Consider the following 22,635-nt stretch of genomic DNA (forward strand, 5'->3'; position numbering starts at 1 on the left):
ACAGTCACCACGGTATCATATGATTTCTCCTATGCAAATATTCCTCCTTTACGTCGGTCGAATGACTGGGGAAGGCGGAGCCTAGGAGGGATCATGTGACCAGCTTTGCTGGTCCCTTTGCCATTTCCTGTTGGGGAAGAGAATATCCCACAAGTAAGGATGACGCCGTGGACCGGACACACCGTTGGAGAAAGTAATTTATCAGGTAAACATAAATTCTGTTTTATCGAGCTGTATATTGGATGCTGTCTGGATTATCGATCCGGATCTGTGTTACTTAATCTGCAAATCTCCAGCTAGTGGGACATTTTCTGCTGGTCTACAGAGTGGTGAGTCCTCAGCAGTGCTGAGGGTTAGAGGTGCCAGTTAGTTAATAGTTCCTGTATTATTCCTATATTTCTCCTGTTAAGTGTAGTCAGTCCACGGGTCATCCATTACTTATGGGATATTAACTCCTCCCCAACAGGAAGTGCAAGAGGATCACCCAAGCAGAGCTGCTATATAGCTCCTCCCCTCTACGTCATACCCAGTCATTCTCTTGCACCCAACTAATAGATAGGATGTGTGAGAGGACTGTGGTTGTTAAACTTAGTTTTTATTTCTTCAATCAAAAGTTTGTTATTTTAAACGGCACCGGAGTGTGTTGTTTTTTCTCAGGCAGCATTAGAAGAAGAATCTACCTGAGTTTGTGTATGATCTTAGCGGACGTAACTAAGATCCATTTGCTGTTCTCGGCCATTCTGAGGAGCGAGGTAACTTCAGAACAGGGGACAGCGGGCAGGTTCACCTGCAAAGAGGTATGTTGCAGTATATTATTTTCTAAGGAATGGAATTGACTGAGAAAATACTGCTAATACCGATGTAATGTAAGTACAGCCTTAAATGCAGTAGTAGCAACTGGTATCAGGCTGATATGTATGTATGTTTACATTTAAGTATTTCTGGGGAATGGCACTTCACTGGGAAAATACTGTATACATATAACTTTGAGCCTAACCTGCAGTGTGAGCGACTAGCAGCAGGCTTTTTTATGACATTTCATAAATTATATTTTAAACGTTTGCTGGCATGTTAATCGTTTATTTATCTGAGGTACTTGGTGAAAAATTGTTTTGGGCGTTATTTTCCACATGGCTGTCGTTTGTTTTGAATTAAAACAGTTTACTGAGCTTCCCTCACTGTTGTATTGTGAGTGGGAGGGGCCTATTTTGGCGCTTTTACTGCGCATTCGAAATTCAGTCACAGTCTGCCTTCTTCTCCCTGCATGATCCAGGACGTCTCTACAGAGCTCAGGGGTCTTCAAAACTAGTTTTGAGGGAGGTAATCACTCACAGCAGACCTGTGAGACTGTGCTTTGACTGTGATAAAAACGCTTATATTTTCAATTGTTATCCGTTTTTCTGATATTAAGGGGTTAATCATCCATTGCTAGTGAGTGCAATACTTTGCTAACTTAATGCATTTACTGTAAAAATTTGGTTTCTATAACTAATCCGGTTCATTGTTATTTTAACTGTGACAGTTTTTGTGTGCTTCTTAAAGGCACAGCAACGTTTTTTATATTGCTTGCAAATTTATTTGAAAAGTATTTTCCAAGCTTGCTAGGCTAATTGCTAGTTTGTTTTAACATGTCTGACACAGAGGAATCTCTTTGTGCAATATGTTCAAAAGCCAATGTGGAGCCCAATAGAAATTTGTGTACTAATTGCATTGATGCTACTTTAAATAAAAGCCAATCTGTACATTTTTAAGAAAATTTCACCAGACAACGAGGGGAAAGTTATGCCGACTAACTCTCCTCACGTGTCGGTACCTGCATCTCCCGCTCAGGAGGTGCGTGATATTGCGACGCCAAGTACATCAGGGCGGCCATTACAAATCACTTTACAAGACATGGCTAATGTTATGACTGAAGTTTTATCTAAATTACCAGAACTTAGAGGTAAACGCGACCACTCTGGGGTGAGAACAGAGTACGCTGATAATGTTAGAGCCATGTCTGATACTGCGTCACAAATGGCAGAACATGAAGACGGAGAGCTTCATTCTGTGGGTGACGGATCTGATCCAAATAGACTGGACTCAGACATTTTAAATTTAAGCTTGAGAACCTCCGTGTATTATTAGGGGAGGTATTAGTGGCTCTGAATGATTGTAACACGGTTGCAATTCCAGAGAAATTATGTAGGCTGGATAGATACTATGCGGTACCGGCGTGTACTGACGTTTTTCCTATACCTAAGAGGCTTACAGAAATTATTACCAAGGAGTGGGATAGGCCCGGTGTGCCCTTTCCCCCCCCTCCTATATTTAGAAAAATGTTTCCAATAGACGCCACCACACGGGACTTATGGCAGACGGTCCCTAAGGTGGAAGGAGCAGTTTCTACTCTGGCTAAGCGTACCACTATCCCGGTGGAGGATAGCTGTGCCTTTTCAGACCCAATGGACAAAAAGTTAGAGGGTTACCTTAAGAAAATGTTTACTCAACAAGGTTTATATTACAACCCCTCGCATGCATTGCGCCTGTCACGGCTGCGGCGGCATTTTGGTTTCAGTCTCTAGAAGAGACCATTAGCTCAGTTCCATTGGATGAAATTATAGACAAGCTTAGAGTCCTTTAGCTAGCTAATTCATTCATTTCTGATGCCGTAGTACATTTAACTAAGCTTACGGCTAAGAATTCCGGATTCGCCATCCAGGCGCGCAGAGCGCTGTGGCTAAAATCCTGGTCAGCCGATGTGACTTTAAATCTAAATTGCTTAACATACCTTTCAAAGGGCAGACATTATTTGGGCCCGGTTTGAAAGAAATTATCGCTGACATTACTGGAGGTAAGGGACATGCCCTGCCTCAAGACAGAGCCAAACCAAGGGCTAGACAGTCTAATTTTCGTGCCTTTCGTAACTTCAAGGCAGGAGCAGCATCAACTTCCTCCGCTCCAAAACAGGAAGTAACTGTTGCTCGTTACAGACAGGGCTGGAAACCTAACCAGACCTGGAACAAGGGCAAGCAGGCCAGAAAACCTGCTGCCGCCCCTAAGATAGCATGAAGTGAGGGCCCCCGATCCGGAAACGGATCTAGTAGGGGGCAGACTTTCTCTCTTCGCCCAGGCTTGGGCAAGAGATGTCCAGGATCCCTGGGTGTTAGAGATCATATCCCAGGGATATCTTCTGGACTTCAAATCTTCTCCTCCCAAAGGGAGATTTCATCTTTCAAGGTTGTCAACAAACCAGACAAAGAAAGAGGCGTTTCTACGCTGTGTTAAAGATCTTTTGCTAATGGGAGTGATCCACCCGGTTCCGCGGTCGGAACACGGGCAAGGGTTTTACTCAAATCTGTTTGTGGTTCCCAAGAAAGAAGGAACCTTCAGACCAATCTTGGATTTAAAGATCCTAAACAAATTCCTAAGAGTTCCATCGTTCAAAATGGAAACTATTCGGACAATCTTACCCATGATCCAAAAGGGTCAGTACATGACCACAGTGGATCTAAAGGATGCGTACCTTCATATACCGATTCACAAGGATGATTACCGGTACCTAAGGTTTGCCTTCCTAGACAGGCATTATCAGTTTGTAGCTCTTCCCTTCGGGTTAGCTACGGCTCCAAGAATCTTTACAAAGGTCCTGGGCTCTCTTCTGGCGGTACTAAGACCGCGAGGAATAGCGGTAGCTCCGTATCTAGACGACATTCTGATACAAGCGTCAAATTTCCAAACTGCCAAGTCTCATACAGAGTTAGTTCTGGCATTTCTAAGGTCGCATGGGTGGAAGGTGAACGTAGAAAAGAGTTCTCTATTGCCACTCACAAGAGTTCCCTTCTTGGGGACTCTTATAGATTCTGTAGAAATGAAAATTTACCTGACAGAGGACAGGTTGACAAAACTTCTAAATGCTTGCCGTGTCCTTCATTCCATTCCACACCCGTCAGTGGCTCAATGCATGGAGGTAATCGGCTTAATGGTAGCGGCAATGGACATAGTACCTTTTGCACGCCTGCATCTCAGACCGCTGCAATTGTGCATGCTAAGTCAGTGGAATGGGGATTACTCAGATTTGTCCCCTATGCTGAATCTGGATCAAGAGACCAGAGATTCTCTTCTATGGTGGCTTTCTCGGCCACATTTGTCCAGGGGGATGCCCTTCAGCAGGCCAGATTGGACGATTGTAACAACAGACGCCAGCCTGCTAGGTTGGGGCGCTGTCTGGAATTCCCTGAAGGCTCAGGGATCATGGACTCAGGAGGAGAGTCTCCTTCCAATAAACATCCTGGAATTGAGAGCAGTTCTCAATGCCCTTCTGACTTGGCCTCAGTTAGCAACTCTGAGGTTCATCAGGTTTCAGTCGTACAACATCACGACTGTGGCTTACATCAACCATCAGGGAGGGACAAGGAGTTCCCTAGCGATGATGGAAGTTTCAAAGATAATTCGCTGGGCAGAGTCTCACTCTTGCCACCTGTCAGCGATCCACATCCCAGGCGTGGAGAACTGGGAGGCGGATTTCCTAAGTCGCCAGACTTTTCATCCGGGGGAGTGGGAACTTCATCCGGTGGTCTTTGCCCAAATACTTCGACGTTGGGGCAAACCAGATATGGATCTCATGGCGTCTCGCCAGAACACCAAGCTTCCTTGTTACGGGTCCAGATCCAGGGACCCGGGAGCGGTCCTGATAGATGCTCTTACAGCACCTTGGACCTTCAAGATGGCTTATGTGTTTCCACCCTTCCCGATGCTTCCTCGATTGATTGCCAGGATCAAACAGGAGAAAGCATCGGTGATTCTAATAGCGCCTGCGTGGCCACGCAGGACCTGGTATGCATATCTAGTGGACATGTCATCCTGTCCACCTTGGTCGCTACCTCTGAGACAGGACCTTCTAATTCAGGGTCCTTTCAAACATCAAAATCTAATTTCTCTGAAGCTGACTGCATGGAGATTGAACGCTTGATTTTATCAAAGCGTGGATTTTCGGAGTCAGTAATTGATACCCTAATACAGGCTAGGAAACCTGTTACCAGGAAAATTTACCATAAGATATGGCGTAAATATTTACACTGGTGCGAATCCAAGAGTTACTCATGGAGTAAGGTTAGGATTCCTAGGATATTGTCTTTTCTACAAGAAGGTTTAGAAAAGGGTTTATCTGCAAGTTCTTTAAAGGGACAGATCTCAGCTCTGTCCATCCTTTTACACAAACGTCTGTCAGAAGTTCCAGACGTTCAGGCTTTTTGTCAGGCTTTGGCCAGGATTAAGCCTGTGTTTAAGACTGTTGCTCCACCGTGGAGCTTAAACTTAGTTCTTAACGTTTTACAGGGTGTTCCGTTTGAACCCCTTCATTCCATTGATATCAAGCTGTTATCTTGGAAAGTTCTGTTTTTAATGGCTATTTCCTCGGCTCGTAGAGTCTCTGAGTTATCGGCCTTACATTGTGATTTTCCTTATCTGATTTTTCATTCAGACAAGGTAGTTCTGCGTACTAAACCTGGGTTCTTACCTAAGGTAGTCACTAACAAGAATATCAATCAAGAGATTGTTGTTCCATCATTGTGCCCTAACCCTTCTTCAAAGAAGGAACGACTTCTGCACAATCTAGACGTAGTCCGTGCCCTGAAATTTTATTTACAGGCAACTAAAGATTTTCGCCAAACTTCTTCCCTGTTTGTAGTTTATTCTGGACAGAGGAGAGGGCAAAAAGCACCTGCTACCTCTCTCTCTTTTTGGCTTCGTAGCATAATACGTTTAGCCTATGAGACTGCTGGACAGCAGCCTCCTGAAAGAATTACAGCTCATTCTACGAGAGCTGTGGCTTCCACGTGGGCCTTTAAGAATGAGGCCTCTGTTGAACAGATTTGCAAGGCTGCAACTTGGTCTTCTCTTCATACTTTTTCCAAATTTTCCAAATTTGACACTTTTGCTTCTTCTGAGGCTGTTTTTGGGAGAAAGGTTCTTCAGGCAGTGGTTCCTTCCGTGTAAAGATCCTGCCTGTCCCTCCCGTCATCCGTGTACTTTAGCTTTGGTATTGGTATCCCATAAGTAATGGATGACCCGTGGACTGACTACACTTAACAGGAGAAAACATAATTTATGCTTACCTGATAAATTCCTTTCTCCTGTAGTGTAGTCAGTCCACGGCCCGCCCTGTTTTTTATGGCAGGTCTAAAATTTAAATTAAACTCCAGTCACCACTGCACCCTATAGTTTCTCCTTTCTCGTTTGGTTTCGGTCGAATGACTGGGTATGACGTAGAGGGGAGGAGCTATATAGCAGCTCTGCTTGGGTGATCCTCTTGCACTTCCTGTTGGGGAGGAGTTAATATCCCATAAGTAATGGATGACCCGTGGACTGACTACACTACAGGAGAAAGGAATTTATCAGGTAAGCATAAATTATGTTTTTGTTTAAGTATACAAAATTTGGGGTCTCTTGTTTGGTTATTTATTGGACATTAGTTTGCTAGTGGGGACCAATTTCTTATCATTATGGACCCTGAAGCAAATTCAAGTATGTCTTTTGAAAAATATTTATATTGCTTGGAGGCTCAAATTATTTTTCCTGTACAGTTTTGCGCCTCATGTTTAAACAATATGCTTTTGTCTAAAAATTCCCTCTCAGAGACATCTGTTTCTCAGGATAATGTTGCCGTGTCATGCCTCGGCTTTCCCCTCAAACGTCCCAAGCTTTAGCAGTTTACTAGGAGATTTTGCTGCGCAGATAACTTCTGCCGTTTCTGCAGCTTTATCATTGTTTCCTGTTGCTGGTAAGCAAAAGAGGAAATCTAAAAATATTTCTGTTAGTAAGGGTTCTGACTCCGCTAAAGCTGTGTTAGTCAGTCTCTGTTATCTGATGAAGATGATACCTCAGTGGCCTCTGAGGACAAGATATCTGACTCTGAATCTGCAGTACTAACCACTACAGTCTTAGAGGAGGTTAATTTTAGGTTAAAGCTGGAACACCTCCGGTTACTTTTGAAGTTGGTCCTTGCTACTTTGGAAGACTCTGACTCTACTGTTGCTGAGACCCCAAAGAAGTCTAATAAGCTTAATAGAGTGTTGGATGTCATTCGTTCATCTGTTGAAGTTTTTCCAGTTACAGACCGTATGTCGGAAATTATAGATCAGGGATTCCTTTTCCCCATCCCCTGTTTTTAAGAAGCGGTTTCCTGTTGCTGACTCTGTACGTGACTCGTAGCACACTGTGCCCAAGGTAGAGGGAGCTATATCTACCCTAGCCAAGATAACGACTATCCCTATTGAGGATAGCTCTTCTTTCAAGGATCCCATGGATAAGAAGCTGGAGGCTAACTTACGAAAGATGTATATTCATCAGGGGTTACAATGGCAACCAGTTGCTAGTATTGCTATGGTTGCGGGTGCAGCATCTTATTGGTGTGATGCCTTGTCTGACCCAATTTCAGAAGACTACTATAGAGGAGATCCAGGATAGGATCAAGGCTCTAAAGCTGTCTAATACTTTTATCTGTGATGCCAGCATGCAAGTGGTTAGACTGGGAGCCAAGATTTCTAGCCTTGCAGTTCTAGCTTGCATAGCTCTGTGGTTAACATCTTGGTCTGCAGATGTAACAGCCAAATCCAAACTTCTGTCTACCTTTTTAAAGGCAAGACTTTATTTGGTCCTGGTCTGGCTGAGATCATTTCCGAAATCACTAGTGGAAAGGGATCTTTCCTACCTCAGGATAAGAAGAATAGACCTAAGGGTCATCAGAATTCTAATTTTCCTTCCTTTCGTAATTTCAAGGGACAAAAGTCTATCTTCCTCTTCCAAGCCGGAGCAATCCAGGACCTCATAGAGGTCCAGTCAACCTTGGAATAAGGGAAAACAAACCAAGAAGCCTTAAGTTGATTTTAAGTCAGCATGAAGGAGCCGCCCCCGATCCAGTCTTGGATCAAGTAGGGGGGGAGGCTTTCCTTCTTTTGGAAGGCTTGGATCCACGATATCCCAGATCCTTGGGCCGTGGAAGTTGTTTCACAAGGATACAGAATAGGATTCAAGTCTTACCCGCCCCCCCCAGGGGCAGATTTATCCTGTCAAGGTTATCTGTTAACCAGGTGAAGAGAGAAGCCTTCTTAAACTGCGTAAAGGACCTCTCTTCCCTGGGAGTGATTGTTTCAGTTCCAGTAGAAGAACTGGGTCAAGGTTTCTATTGAAACATTTTTGTAGTTCCCAAGAAAGAGGCAACTTTCCGTCCATCTTAGACCTAAAGTGTCAACAAATTCCTCAGGGTTCTGTCCTACAAAATGGAGACTATTCATTCCATTTGGTCCAGGAGGGTCAGTTCATAACTACCATAGATCTGAATGACGCGTATCTTCATGTTCCTATTCACCAATTCCTGCGGTTTGCCTTTCTGGACAATCATTTCCAGTTTGTTGCCCTTCCCTTTTGCCTTGCTACGGCTCCTCAAATCTTTACAAAGGTTCTAGGAGCCCTTTTGGCAGTGGTCAGATCTCAGGGAATAGCGGTTGCGCCATACCTGGACGACATTTTGGTTCAAGCGCCTTTTCAGTTAGCAAGTTCTCATACAGAGATGTTGTCTATTCTACTTTCCCACTGGTGGAAAGTGAACCTGTAAAAGAGTTCCCTAGTTCCAGACTCCAGTGTGTGTTTCTTAGGAACAATTATAGATTCTCTGTCCATGAAGATTTCTTTTACAAGATATGACGAGTCCACGGATTTCGTCTTTACTTGTAGGTTTTAACCACCTGCTAGCAGGAAGTGGCAAAGAGCACCACAGCAGAGCTGTATATATAGCTCCTCCCTTCCCTCCACCTCCAGTCATTCTCTTTGCCTGTGTTAGTGATAGGAAGAGGTAAAGTGAGGTGTTGGTTTAGATTCCTCAATCAAGAAGTTTTTTATTTTAAAATAGTGCCAGTGAGTACTATTTTTCTCAGGGAGAAATTGTCAGTCTTACTTCCCAAGAGGAGTGGAGACATCTTATTTTCTGCCCTGATGTTGATGATCTTAGCAAACGTTATCTAAGATCCATTATGGTTCCCACAGCACAGCTGAAGGTAGTGTAAGAAAAATCTTCAGTGTGGAGAACGGTGTCTTGCTACAAGCAGCATTGAGGTATGTTCAGTCTTTTGTTTCTGGGGAGACTTGATGCATCAGAACAGGCTGACATTATTCCCTATATGGGGAGGGGTAAGCAATATGCACTATATGTAATGAAATTGTGTACCTGGAATCCCTTTATATTGATTGTCAAAGTATGTAAAATATATATTTGAGGCTTATTCAAGGGGGGCTAGACGCTGGGAGTTGCGGTTTTGCTTAAGGGCTGTCATTGTTATTTTTATCACTGGCCTGAGGGAGTGCAGTGGTTTTTACGATGTTTCACTCGATATCTGTGGTATATGCAAGTAGGGCATCGACATGTTTGTTGTTTTCTTTGCAACCCATGCGGCTCTTAGTCAGGCTAGAGATACGCCCACGATGGGCGGGGCCTTTTTTCGCGCGCTCGGACGCACAGTATCATCCGGATCGCATAGGCAGCAGAGTCCTGAACTGTGGTGGGGCCTAAGTTGTCTTGACTTTCAAAGGGCCTGAAAAGCTTCTCAAGCAGCAGCAGTGTATTCTGGGGGCAGGTAGGCACCCCAGCAGAGCTGTGGCGTGGTGCAGGGGCCTGAATAAATATAATAAATAAATAACTGTTAAATCGATGTTATATTTTTTCTTACACATCTCAGCAAGTGGATGCAATACTGTTAGAGTATTTTGGGCACATTTAAAATAATTTTTATTGTCAGACACGTTTTGAAGATATCAGAAAAATTGTTGCCTTTCTTATTTAAAGGCGCAGTACAGTTTTTGTATTAACATTTTTGTTAATATATAATTTGAATTCAGAGCTCAATATTTTAAGCTAAGAATGACTATTATTACTATTGCTAGTCTGTTTAACATGTCTGAAACTGAGGAAACTCCTTGGTCTATGTGTTTAGATGCCACTGTGGAACCCCCTCTCATTTTTTGTCCCTCGCGTACTGAGAGGGCCTTACAAAGCACAGATTTTATGTAAAGAAAATGTGTCTAAGGATGATTCTCAGTCTGAGGAGAATCGGGGTGAACCGCCAAATTCTTCCCAAGCGTCACAACCTTTAACGCCCACCCAAGCGTCGCCTGGTTCTTCAACCGGGTCTAATTCATTTACTCTGCAGGATATGGCTGCAGTTATGTCAACTACCCTTACAGAGGTATTATCTAAGTTGCCAGTGTTACAGGGCAAACGCAGCAGGATAGAAATCAATGTGAATACTGAGTCCTCTGATGCTTTGTTAGCTATTTCCGATGTACCCTCACAGGGATCTGATTTGGGGGTCAGGGAACTTCTGTCTGAGGGGGAACTTTCCGATTCGGGAAGTGTTACCTCAGACGGACTCGGACGTCATGTCCTTTAGATTTAAGCTTGAACACCTCCGCCTGTTACTTCGGGAGATTTTAGCTACTCTAGATGACTGTGACTCTATTGAGGTACCACCAGAGAAATTGTGTAAAATTGACAAATACTTAGAGGTACCTGCTTACACTGATGTTTTTCCGGTTACTAAGAGAATTTCAGAGATTATTAAGAAAATGTATCCCATATCTGACACTGTTCGGAACTCTTGGCAAACAGTCCCTAAGGTGTAGGGACCTATATCTACCCTGGCTAAGCGTACAACTATTCCTATTGAGGACAGTTGTGCTTTCAAAGACCCTATGGCTAAGAAATTGGAGGGTCTTCTGAAGAAACTGTTTATTCATCAGGGTTTCCTTTTACAACCGACGGCCTGCATTGTACCAGTTACCACTGCGGCGGCCTTCTGGTTTGATACATTAGAAGAGTCTCTTAAGACTGAGACTCCTTTAGAGGATATCTTAGATAGAATTAAGGCTCTTAAGCTGGCTAATTCTTTTATTACAGATGCCGCCTTTCAGATTGCCAAATTGGCGGCTAAGAATGCCGGATTTGCCATTTTAGCGCGTAGAGCACTGTGGTTAAAATCATGCTCTGCTGATGTGTCATCTAAGTCAAAGCTTTTGGCTATTCCTTTCAAGAGAAAAACCCTATTCGGGTCTGACTTGAAAGAAATCATTTCTGACATTACTGGAGGGTAAGGGTCATCTCCTACCTCAGGATAGAACTGCTAAACTGAGGGGTAAACAAAATAATTTTCGTTCCTTTCGGAACTTCTAAGGAGTCCCCGCTTCTTCTTCCGCCAAGCAGGAAGGGAATTTTGCTCAGGCCAAGTCCGACTGGAGATCTAACCAGGCTTGGAACAAGGGTAAGCAACCCAAGAAGCCCGCTGCTGCTACCAAGACAGCATGAAGGGGCTGCCCCCGATCTGGGACCGGATCTAGTAGGGGGCAGACTTTCTCTCTTTGCCCAGACTTGGGTAAGAGATGTTCAGGATCCTTGGACACTGGAAATCGTGTCCCAAGGGTATCAGCTGGAATTAAAAAAAATTATCTCCCAAGGGGGAGGTGGTTTCTTTCATGATTGTCTGTAGACCAGATAAAAAGAGAGGCGTTCTTAAGTTGTGTAAAAGACCTTTTTACTATGGGAGTAATTCGACCCGTTCCAATACTGGAACAAGGGCAGGGGTTTTACTCAAATCTTTTCGTGGTTCCCAAAAAAGAGGGCACGTTTCATCCTATTTTAGATTTAAAAAGTCTAAACAAGTTCCTCAGAGTCCCATCCTTCAAGATCAATTCTACCGTTGATCCAGGAGGGTCAATATATGACTACCGTGGACTTGAAGGATGCATATCTTCATATTCCTATCCACAAGGATCATCACCAGGTCCTAAGGTTTGCCTTTCTGGACAAACATTTTCAGTTTGTGGTTCTTCCCTTTGGGTTGGCCACAGCACCCAGGATCTTCACAAAGGTTCTAGGGTCACTTCTGGCGGTTCTCAGGCCGCGGGGCATTGGAGTGGCGCCCTATCTGGACGATATTCTGATCCAGGCGCCGTCTTAGCATATTACAAAGTCTCATACAGCCATGGTTCTGTCCTTTCTGAGAACTCACGGGTGGAAGGTGATTCTAGAAAAGAGTTAATTAATTCCACAGACAAGGGTTCCCTTCTTGGGAACTCTTAATAGATTACATATCTATGAAAATTTTCTTGACGCAGGTCAGAAAGTCAAAGATTCAGAATACATGCCAAGCCCTTCAGTCCAATCCTCGGCCATCAGTGGCTCAGTGCATGGAGGTAATTGGATTGCTGGTGGCGGCAATGGACATCATTCCGTTTGCTCGTTTTCATCTAAGACCACTACAACTGAGCATGCTCAGGCAGTGGAACGGAGATTATGCAAATTTGTCTCCTCAGATAGATCTGGATCAGGAGACAAGAGACTCTCTTCTTTGGTGGTTATCACTGGATCATCTGTTCCAAGGGACGTGCTTCCGCAGACCCTCATGGGTGATGGTGACAACGGACACCAGTCTACTAGGATGGGGTGCAGTCTGGAATTCCCTGAAGGCTCAGGGTGTGTGGACTCGGTCGGTGTCTCTTTTTCCAATCCATATTCTGGAATTGAGAGCAATTTTCAATGCGCTTCAGGCGTGGCCTCAGTTGGCTTCGGCCAAATTCATCCGCTTTCAGTCGGACAACATCATGACTGTGGCTTACATCAATCATCAGGGAGGAACAAGAAGTTCCTTAGCGATGTCAGAAGTATCCAAGATAATTCGTGGGCGGAGGCCCACTCTTATCTGTCAGCAATCTACATCCCAGGAGTGGACAACTGGGAAGCGGACTTTTTGAGCAGACAGACGTTCCATCCAGGGGAGTGGGAACTCCATCCGGAGTTCTTTGCCACCCTGATTCTCAGATGGTGCAGACCGGAGTTGGATCTGATGGCGTCTCGTCAGAATGCCAAGCTCCCGAGATAAGGATTCAGATCAAGGGATCCTCAGGCCGAACTGATGGATGCCTTGGCAGTGCCTTTGGTCGTTCAAACTAGCTGATGTGTTTCCACCGTTTGCTCTCCTTCCCCGGGTGATTGCGCGGATCAAACAGGAGAGGGCTTCAGTAATTCTAATCGCGCCTGCGTGGCCTCGCAGGACTTGGTATGCTGATCTAGTGGACATGTCCTCTATGCCGCCGTGGAAGCTTCCATTGAGGCAGGACATTCTCAATCAGGGACCCTTCCAACACCCAAATCTAGTTTCTCTGCAGCTGACTGCTTGGAGATTGAACGCTTGATTTTATCTAAGCGGGGGTTCTCTGATTGTCATTGATACTTTGATTCAGGCACGCAAGCCTGTCACTAGAAAGATCTACCATAAGATATGGCGTAAATATCTTTTATGGTGCTAATCCAAGGGCTACTCATGGAGTAGAGTTAGGATTTCCAGGATTCTGTCTTTTCTCCAAGAACGATTGGAGAAAGGGTTATCAGCAAGTTCCTTAAAGGGACAAATCTCTGCTTTGTCAATTTTACTACACAAACGTTTGGCAGATGTTCCAGATGTTCAGTCTTTTTATCAGGCTCTGACCAGAATCAAGCCTATGTTTAGACCAATTGCTCCACCCTGGAGTTTGAATTTAGTTCTTAATGTTCTTGAAGGGGTTCCGTTTGAACCCATGCATTCCATAGATATTAAGTTGTTAGCTTGGAAAGTTTTATTTTTGGTTGCTATTTCTTCTGCTCGTAGAGTTTGAGCTTTCAGCGTTACAATGTGACTCGCCTTATCTTATCTTTCATTCTGATAAGGTGGTTTTACGTACCAAACCTGGGTTCCTTCCTAAGGTTGTTTCAAATAAGAATATTAATCAGGAAATTGTTGTTCCTTCATTATGTCCTAATCCTTCTAAGAAGGAGCGTCTGTTGCATAACTTGGACGTGGTCCATGCCTTGAAGCTTTACTTTCAGACGACTAAGGATTTCCGTCAATCATCTTCATTATTCATTGTTTTTTCTGGAAAGCGTAGGGGTCAGAAAGCTACGGCTACCTCTTTCTTTTTGGCTGAAGAGTATCATCCGTCTGACATATGAGACTGCTGGACAGCAGCCTTCTGAAAGAATTACGGCTCATTCTACTAGGGCTGTGGCTTCCTCATGGGCATTTAAAAACGATGCTTCTGTTGAACAGATTTGCAAGGCTGCAACTTGGTCGTCTCTTCACACTTTTTCCAAATTTTCCAAATTTGATACTTTTGCTTCTTCTGAGCCTGGTTTTGGGGGAGAGGTTCTTCAAGCAGTGGTGCCTTCCATTTAGGTTCCTGTCTTGTCCCTCCCTTTCATCCGTGTCCTGTAGCTTTGGTATTGTATCCCACAAGTAAGGATGAAATCCGTGGGCTCGTCATATCTTGTTAAAAGAAAAGGAAATTTATGCTTACCTGATAAATGTATTTCTTTTACGATATGACAAGTCCACGGCCCACCCTGTCATTTCTAAGACAGGTATGTATTTATTTTTATTAAACTTTAGTCACCTCTGCACCTTTGGCTTTTCCTTTCTTTTCCTAACTTCGGTCGAATGACTGGAGGTGGAGGGAAGGGAGGAGCTATATATACAGCTCTGCTGTGGGGCTCTTTGCCACTTCCTGCTAGCAGGAGGTTAAATCCCACAAGTAAGGATGAAATCTGTGGACTCGTCATATCGTAAAAGAAATAAATTTATCAGGTAAGCATAAATTTCCTTTTTTTCTGATGGATGTCAGAAAATCCAAAATTCTGGCTTCTTGCCTTTCTCTTCAGTACTCTGTTTGTCCATCAGTGACTTAGTGTATGGAAGTAATTGGTCTGATGGTTGCTTCCATGGACATCATTCCTTTTGCTCGGTTCCTTCTGAGACCACTACAACTATGCATGCTCAGTCAATGGAACGGAGATCACTCGGATCTCTCGCAGAGGATAGCTCTGGATCCTCTAACAAGAGATTCCCTTTCTTGGTGGATTTCGCATGACAATCTGTCTCAGGGTACATGTTTCCTGAGACCTTCCTGTGAGATTGTGACCACGGACACCAGCCTGTCGGGCTGGGGAGCAGTTTGGGGCTCCTTTAAAAGCTTAGGGTCTTTGGACTCTGAGTCTTCTCTTCCCATAAGCATCCTAGAGTTGAGTGATCTTCAATGCCTTAACAGCCTGGCCCCAACTAGCTTTGGTCCAGTTTATCCAATTCCAATCGGACAACATCACCTTGGTGGCATACATCAATCACCAGGGAGGAACTCTTGAGTTAGTTGACTATGAAGGAGGTAACCCGCATTATCAAGTGGGCGGAATCTCACAATTATCTCCTATCAGTCATCCACATTCCAGGGGTGGACAACTGGGAAGCAGATTTTCTGAGCAGGCAGACTTTTCATCCAGTGGAGTGGGCTCTCCACTCAGAGGTATCCTTAATGTTAACCCTCAGGAGAAAGGTTGGTCAGAGCAGATATCTGACCCTTCTGAATGCTGACTATCTTTTTTTTCTTTTGCACAAATGTCTGGCAGATCTGCCAGATGTTCATTCCTTTGTTCAAGCCCTGGTTAAGATTCGGCCTGTGTTTAAATCTGTTGCTCCTCCTTGGTCCCTTAATCTTGTTGTTAAAGTTTTTTTGCAACTCTGTTTGAGCTGATGCATTCGGTTGATATTAAGTTATCTTGGAAGGTTTTGTTTCTTCTTGCCATTTCTTCTGCTCGCAGAGTTTCTGAGCTTTCAGGTCTGCAATGTGATTCCCCTTATCTTTTTTTTTTATTTTTTATGCGGAGGCGGTCCTTCGTACTAAGTTGGGATTTCTTCCCAAGGTGGTATCGGATCGCAAAATCAATTTTTCATAACCCGGATGTGCGTGCTCTAAAATTTTACCTTCAAGCTACTAAAGATTTTTGGCAATCATCTGCCCTGTTCGATGTTTTTTTTCTGCTAAGCGTAAGGGTCAGAAGGCCACTTCTACTACTCTTTTTCTCTGGTTGAGAAGTGTTATCCGGTTAGCTTATGAGACAGCTGGACAACAGCCTCCTGAGAGAATTATGGCTCATTCCACTAGGGCTGTCTCTTCTTCCTGGGCTTTTAAAAAAATAAAGCTTCTGTGGGGCAATCTGCAAGGCGGCGACATTGTCCTCAATGCATATTGTTTCCAAATTCTACAAATTTAAAACGTTTGCCTCGGCTGAGAGAGGTTCTTCAAGCGGTGGTGCCTTTTGTTTAGGTCCGCCTGTCTTGCTCTCCTTCCCTTTCATTCTGTGCCCTAGCTTGGGTATTGGTTCCCAGATTGGAAAGAAAACAAAATTTATTCTTACCTGATGATAAATTTTCTTTTTTTAATTAAATTTAAGACTCTCTCCCTCTTTTTAAATTATAATTTGGCAGTTTTTTTGAGTAAACCTCATCTGGAAAATAGGAGTTAAAAGGAGAGGAAACCCCAACATTTTATTTCATGATTTGGGTAGAACATACAATTTTAAACAACTTTCCAATTTACTACTTTTCTCAAATTTGCTTCATTATCTTGTTATCTTTTGCTGAAGAAACACATCACAAGAGACAGATGTGTGCAGGCACTAATCAGTAGCTAGCTCCCACTTGTGTAGGATATGTGCATATTCTTTTTCAACAAGGGATTTCAAGATAACAAAGCACTTTTTGAAAACCAAAGTGAATTTAAGTGTCTTAAAATAACATGCTCTATCTGAATCATACAAGTTTTAATTTTGACTTTCCTATCCCTTTAATTTTAAATAGTCCTATAGCTACAATACCATACAGCTATAAGTGTACATTATATGCTTCAATATTTATTAAACATAGTTAAATAGTATTTGTTTCTAGATTTATTTATAATATATGGTATTACTTAATTAGTACTTAATTATTGCTTGTGTTGAGGCTCTTGCATAGGACATATTTTACCCACCACTTATAGGGGTATTTGACTATTATGAGAATATGTGCAGGTCTAATTTGATGTGCTTTGGCTTTGGATTTGTACAGCAAGATCAGAAGAACCCTTATTTGAAATATGGTTATGCCATCTTTCAAATTAGAAGTGTTGTGTCCTTACTGCTGTCATGGGATCATCATATTAATTGGCTAACTAACCTCATTGTATTTTGTTGCTATCAGGACTCCTATATCCTTATTTACTTATCTTATTTTTTATGGATACCTGCAGTTTTGTGTGTAGAATCAGGACACCTTTTATTAATGTGTTTGATAGCATTTTTTTCTATAATAATAATAAAAAAAATAAAAAATACATTGGATAAATGCAAGTCTGTCAAAAGAACTGAAATAAGGGGGCAGTCGGCAAAGGCTTAGATACAAGGTAATCACAGAGGGAAAATTTATTTCTATTATAGTGTTGGTAATGCAAAACTGGGGAGTGGGTAATAAAGGAATTATCTATCTTTTTAAAACAAAAAATTCTATTTAGACTGTCCCTTTAATATTTTACGATTAGAAATTCTATTCCTATAAATTTCCTTTCAAAGCAGAAAGTGGGGATAATGAAGCAAAATTGCATGATTTTCAATTTTAAAAAAATAAAAAAAAATCTAAATGCAGAATCCATAGTGTTGGAATTTGAGACTGTGAACTAATAATAAATGTAGAACCTTACAGTGTTTGAGAGAATAAATGAATTTACGCTTTTAGGATAAACACTATAGAAAATTATGCTATTTACTTTCCTTATATATATATATATATATATTTGTAGTCGGAGTTTAGCAGAAGCCTGCTCTGATGGAGATGTCAACGCTGTCCGTAAACTGCTTGATGAAGGTAGAAGTGTAAATGAGCACACAGAGGAGGGAGAAAGTCTTCTTTGTTTGGCATGTTCTGCTGGTTATTATGAATTGGCTCAAGTAAGTAGCACTATCAAAATGTTAGAGATAAGCATGACTGTTAATCTGTATTTTAATACCTTTTTTACAGTAGAAAATTAGACATTTATTAAGTGATAGAACCCTGGTTCTAATTATATGAGGTGTGCAGAACGTATATAGCTTGACATCCAGGACATTTAGAATTTAAAACTGGTTTTAAATTTTTGGTCCCGGAGCCATTTAGATTAATTGCTACTTATGTTTAGTATTGACATTGTTCATTTTTTAATTGAGCAGTCTTAATATTTTAACTAGCTGTACAGTACTGCAATTATCAAGATTGTGGTTCTGCTGTTTATTGCAGTAGTGTGCATTATCACCACAGAACACCAGCAATCTATAGCTAACGTAACTGAGCTTTTCCAAGAGGAGAATGGAATTCTACATTTTCTTTTATCTTTGAGAAATCTCATACTCAGTAGTTTGAGCTCTTTTGGTGAATGAGGATCTGAAGGAGCCCCTGTCCACTGAAAAAAGCATAACCCTCCCAGCATTTGATTTACCCCCCCCCCCCCACCCAAAATGAAGTAATCCCAAATTTCTGTTTCTACCTGGTAAGACTTTACATATTCTTGCCAAAGCATATATATCCTCCTTTGACAAGGAGATGAAAGATCGCTTCAACTGTAGAAAACCACTCTGGTTTTGTAGATTTTTTTTTTTTTTTTTTTAAACAATTTGTGTAGAATGAGCATTTTTGTGCTGTTAATATTGGAGAATATTTAAAATGTTTGTATGTTTTTAGGTTTTGCTTGCTATGCATGCCAATGTTGAAGATCGAGGAAACAAAGGTGACATTACACCTTTAATGGCTGCTGCCAATGGTGGTTATGTGGATATAGTAAAACTTTTACTTGTTCACTCTGCGGATGTCAATGCCCAGTCCTCAACAGGTATCTACATTTTCTGTATAATCGTGATTGATAATTTTAATAAAGAACTAAATAATGTAATATAAATAATGAACATCAGATCAAAAGCCACATATCCACATTATGCCTCAATCAGGCTCTGCAGCTGCTTTCAGCCTCATAGCTTTATTAAACCTCAAATCAGCTTTCCAAGATTACAGCTATACACACACACACACACACACACACACACACACACACGCGCACACATTAACACATAGAATGACCTTAAAGTAAGTTGTTTTTTTACAGCATTTGCCTGCTTCTTTGTAAATGTGGAAGTTGCAGTAAAAGCCCACATATGGAAGACCATTGTATAAATTTAATCCCATAATTATTAAAGTGCTTTATGGTATGCCAATGAAAAATAGATGTATGGAAACAGTAGATTTAGTCATCTCTCCCTCCTCTTCCTCTGCAGTGAGGACTGATCCAACTGCATATCTCTTCTGCTATTACTGCTTTCTCCAGTTAAAGGACCAATAAATAAAGTAGAATTGCACCATCAACAAATGCATAGTAAAAAGACAATGCAATATATTTTATTCTGTAAAACCTTGAAATTGCATTCCCCTGCCCCTATATTTTGTAACGGCTTTTAGCAAATCAGACTTGTATACATATACAATACGAACTCTTGCATATGCTCAGTATGAACTGGTGGCATGGAAAGCATGCATATAAAAAGACTGCACTATTTGATGAAAGTAAATTCATATATTTCTCCTGTACTATAATTTGCCTTTTCTCAAAAAAGTAACTTGATAAGAGATAGTGAGTTAGTTACCAGTCCAGTCAGTATTAAAGATAGGTAAAACTTAATTTATCACTTTAGAAAATGGGTTAGGGGGTAGCAGAGTGGCATAAAGTAACAGGTATCTCTGGTATTATCTTATCTTATTATCTTATCTTATTATCATATATATATATATATATATATATATATATATATATATATATATATATATATATATATATATATATATATATATATATATATATATATATATATATATATATATATAAAAGCACATGAATGCTTAAATTATTACAAGAAATACCTGTTGTGGTTAACTGGTTTAGAAACATACAACAACTAGTAAAACTAATTTGTAACAGAGGATACAATCCAGTTTTAGAAAAGAACCAGTTCCACAATAGTATAGTATCTGTGAACTCTGCTAGAACAGAGATTATTACAATATTAAAAGTGTTCCATATCATTCATACATTTACACTTTATTGTTATCAACTAGGAACATGCACGCATACAGTAACAAGGCTAAAAGTTAAAAACACTTAAACTCAGTGGATTGCACAATCGCAATATGTACTGCAGAAAGTAATCTGTGGCTATTAACAGTCGTCAGTACGTAAATAATTATGAGTAAACTAAGCCCTTACAATCCGAGGGCTGCTTTAATATTACTTGTAATGTTAATAAGGACCAGAGGCTGTCAGATCACTAAGTTAAGAGTACATTACTTTTACCACAAGAGCAAGCTGATTAAAAAAACGGACAGGAGAGACAGAGCTGCTCCTGACGGACCCCTTACGCGCGTTTCACGAACGCTTCCTCAGAGGGGGTGCGGGCTGCTGCTACTCAGCGTGGTATATGGAGACTATTAGCCCACCTCCTCCTGATCATTCGTCAATACGATAGGTGTTGTCTACCTAGGATCACTGAAAGAATTGATTGGTATATATATATATATATATATATAACGTGTAAATGATATGAAGTATGCTTTTACATTTGTGTATTAATATTGCTAATGTCTTTGCACGATGATTGTTGCTGTGTTTATATGATCCTCCAATGACAACTGTCTATTACACACCCATTCTAGATGTGACTTACGAACTAAGGATTGGAAGATATTAACCATGACACACTTGTTTGTACACACCCGCTTTATGACGATTAACAAGGGAGGCGTCTGAACTATACTGTTTTATTGACAATCTATTCATCCAATCCTAGGTAGACAACACGTATCGTATTGACGAATGATCAGGAGGAGGTGGGCTAATAGTCTCCATATACCACGCTGAGTAGCAGCGGCCCGCACCCCCTCTGAGGAAGCGTTCGTGAAACGCGCGTAAGGGGTCCGTCAGGAGCAGCTCTGTCTCTCCTGTCCGTTTTTTTTAATCAGCTTGCTCTTGTGGTAAAAGTAATGTACTCTTAACTTAGTGATCTATATGACAGCCTCTGGTCCTTATTAACATTACAAGTAATATTAAAGCAGCCCTCGGATTGTAAGGGCTTAGTTTACTCATAATTATTTACGGACTGAGGACTGTTAATAGTCACAGATTACTTTCTGCAGTACATATTGCGATTGTGCAATCCACTGAGTTTGTGTTTTTAACTTTTAGCCTTGTTACTGTATGCGTGCATGTTCCTAGTTGAGAACAATAAAGTCTGAATGATATGGAACACTTTTAATATTGTAATAATCTCTGTTCTAGCAGAGTTCACTGATACTATACTATTGTGGAACTGGATCTTTTCTAAAACTGGATTGTATCCTCTGTTACAATTAGTTTTACTAGTTGTTAATTTATCACTTGTTCGGAACTAGCAGAATTTCTTTCTAATGGCATGGAGAGGCAACAACTTCATTCATTACTATCATGTTAAAGGGATAGTAAAGTCAAATTCCAAACTTTTTTTATGATTCATAGCATGCTTTATTAAACAACTTTACATTTTACATCTATCATCAAATTTGCTTTTTCTCTTGGTATCCTTTGCTGCTTCTGAGCATACCTAGGTTAGTCTACTTAGAGCAAGCTAATGATTGGTGCTTTCACACATATATGCCTCTTGTTATTGACTCACCCAATGTGTTTAACTCCAAGTAATACATTGCTGCTTCTGAGCTTGCCTAGAAAACTTTCACACAAAGGGTATAAAGAGAACAAAGCACATTTGATAGAAGTAAAGAAGTTTATAATGGCATTGAGAGTCCACAAATTCACTAGGAGAAGGCAGACAGCCCCAACAAAGCTTTACATATCCCTTCCACTTCCCCTACCCTCTCAGTAGTTCTTTGCCTTGTTTCATGGAGTTTGGCAGAGAGAGGTGATCTGCTGATGATTCAAGGTTTAATCCTCAATGGATTGTTTCCTGCAAGAGAGGGCAGGGGAGCTGAGAGAGACCATGTAATCCTCTTTGTAGAGTCTTTTGTGTCTGTTGGCTACTGGTGGTCGTAGGGAAGTTCCCATGACTCCTCCAGTTTTCTGAGCTATACTCCCTTTCTTACAGCCAAACTGTGTTCGTGACACTGAGTTGAATCTGTATTGTAGTACCTAGACTGGACGAAGACATCTAACTTCCCCCCTACATGGCTTGTTGCCTAGAATGAGATCTGTGATATGTATGATATGACCGGAAAGGGGTAAACCTTTATTTGCAAAAGAGATATTTTACTGGGATCCACCGATGGAGGCAGGCAGAATAAATGTACACATGACTCTGAAACCCCCGGTCACTTTGTAAGTTGCCATTTTGGAAGTGGAACTGGATTCATCCAAGGATATTGGCAATCTGGTTCACGCTATTTACTAGTGCCCTTTTCAGGCAGACGGTATGACTCCAGTGGAGTTCAGTTTGCGACTGGATGACAGGTGAGGACATATTTGCAGTGCGTGAGTCCATCTGATGCACTTACAGCAGGATGCGCCTTCCATTATGGCCCTATCCTAACTATATTGTAAAACAGGAAGGCCGTGCTGTGTTTCACAGTTTGGTGAGGCTCCTGGACCCTTTTTCGGCATGTTTCTTTGCGCGCTGTGTGCACATTCAGTACTAGATTCGACAGTGTGAGAGGTGGCCTAATCGGAGGTGGTGAAACATTCCTAGCAAGGCTTTAAGAGGGTTAGAAG

The 22,635-nt window shown here is 41.6% G+C and overlaps 1 protein-coding gene across 1 annotated transcript in view; it reads left to right on the forward strand.

Annotated features, from left to right (window-relative positions):
• The window catches only part of ANKHD1 (ankyrin repeat and KH domain containing 1), a gene marked incomplete in the record, with an annotated part of 1,187,903 nt that overhangs the window by 32,295 nt on the left and 1,132,973 nt on the right, over positions 1–22,635 (forward strand). Inside the window, 2 exon segments of the mRNA XM_053717232.1 lie at positions 17,665–17,812; positions 18,579–18,726. Of these exon segments, the coding sequence (XP_053573207.1) occupies positions 17,665–17,812; positions 18,579–18,726 (296 nt within the window).

The sequence above is a fragment of the Bombina bombina genome, chromosome 6, assembly GCF_027579735.1.
Source record: "Bombina bombina isolate aBomBom1 chromosome 6, aBomBom1.pri, whole genome shotgun sequence".
NCBI classification, from domain to species: Eukaryota; Metazoa; Chordata; class Amphibia; order Anura; family Bombinatoridae; genus Bombina; species Bombina bombina.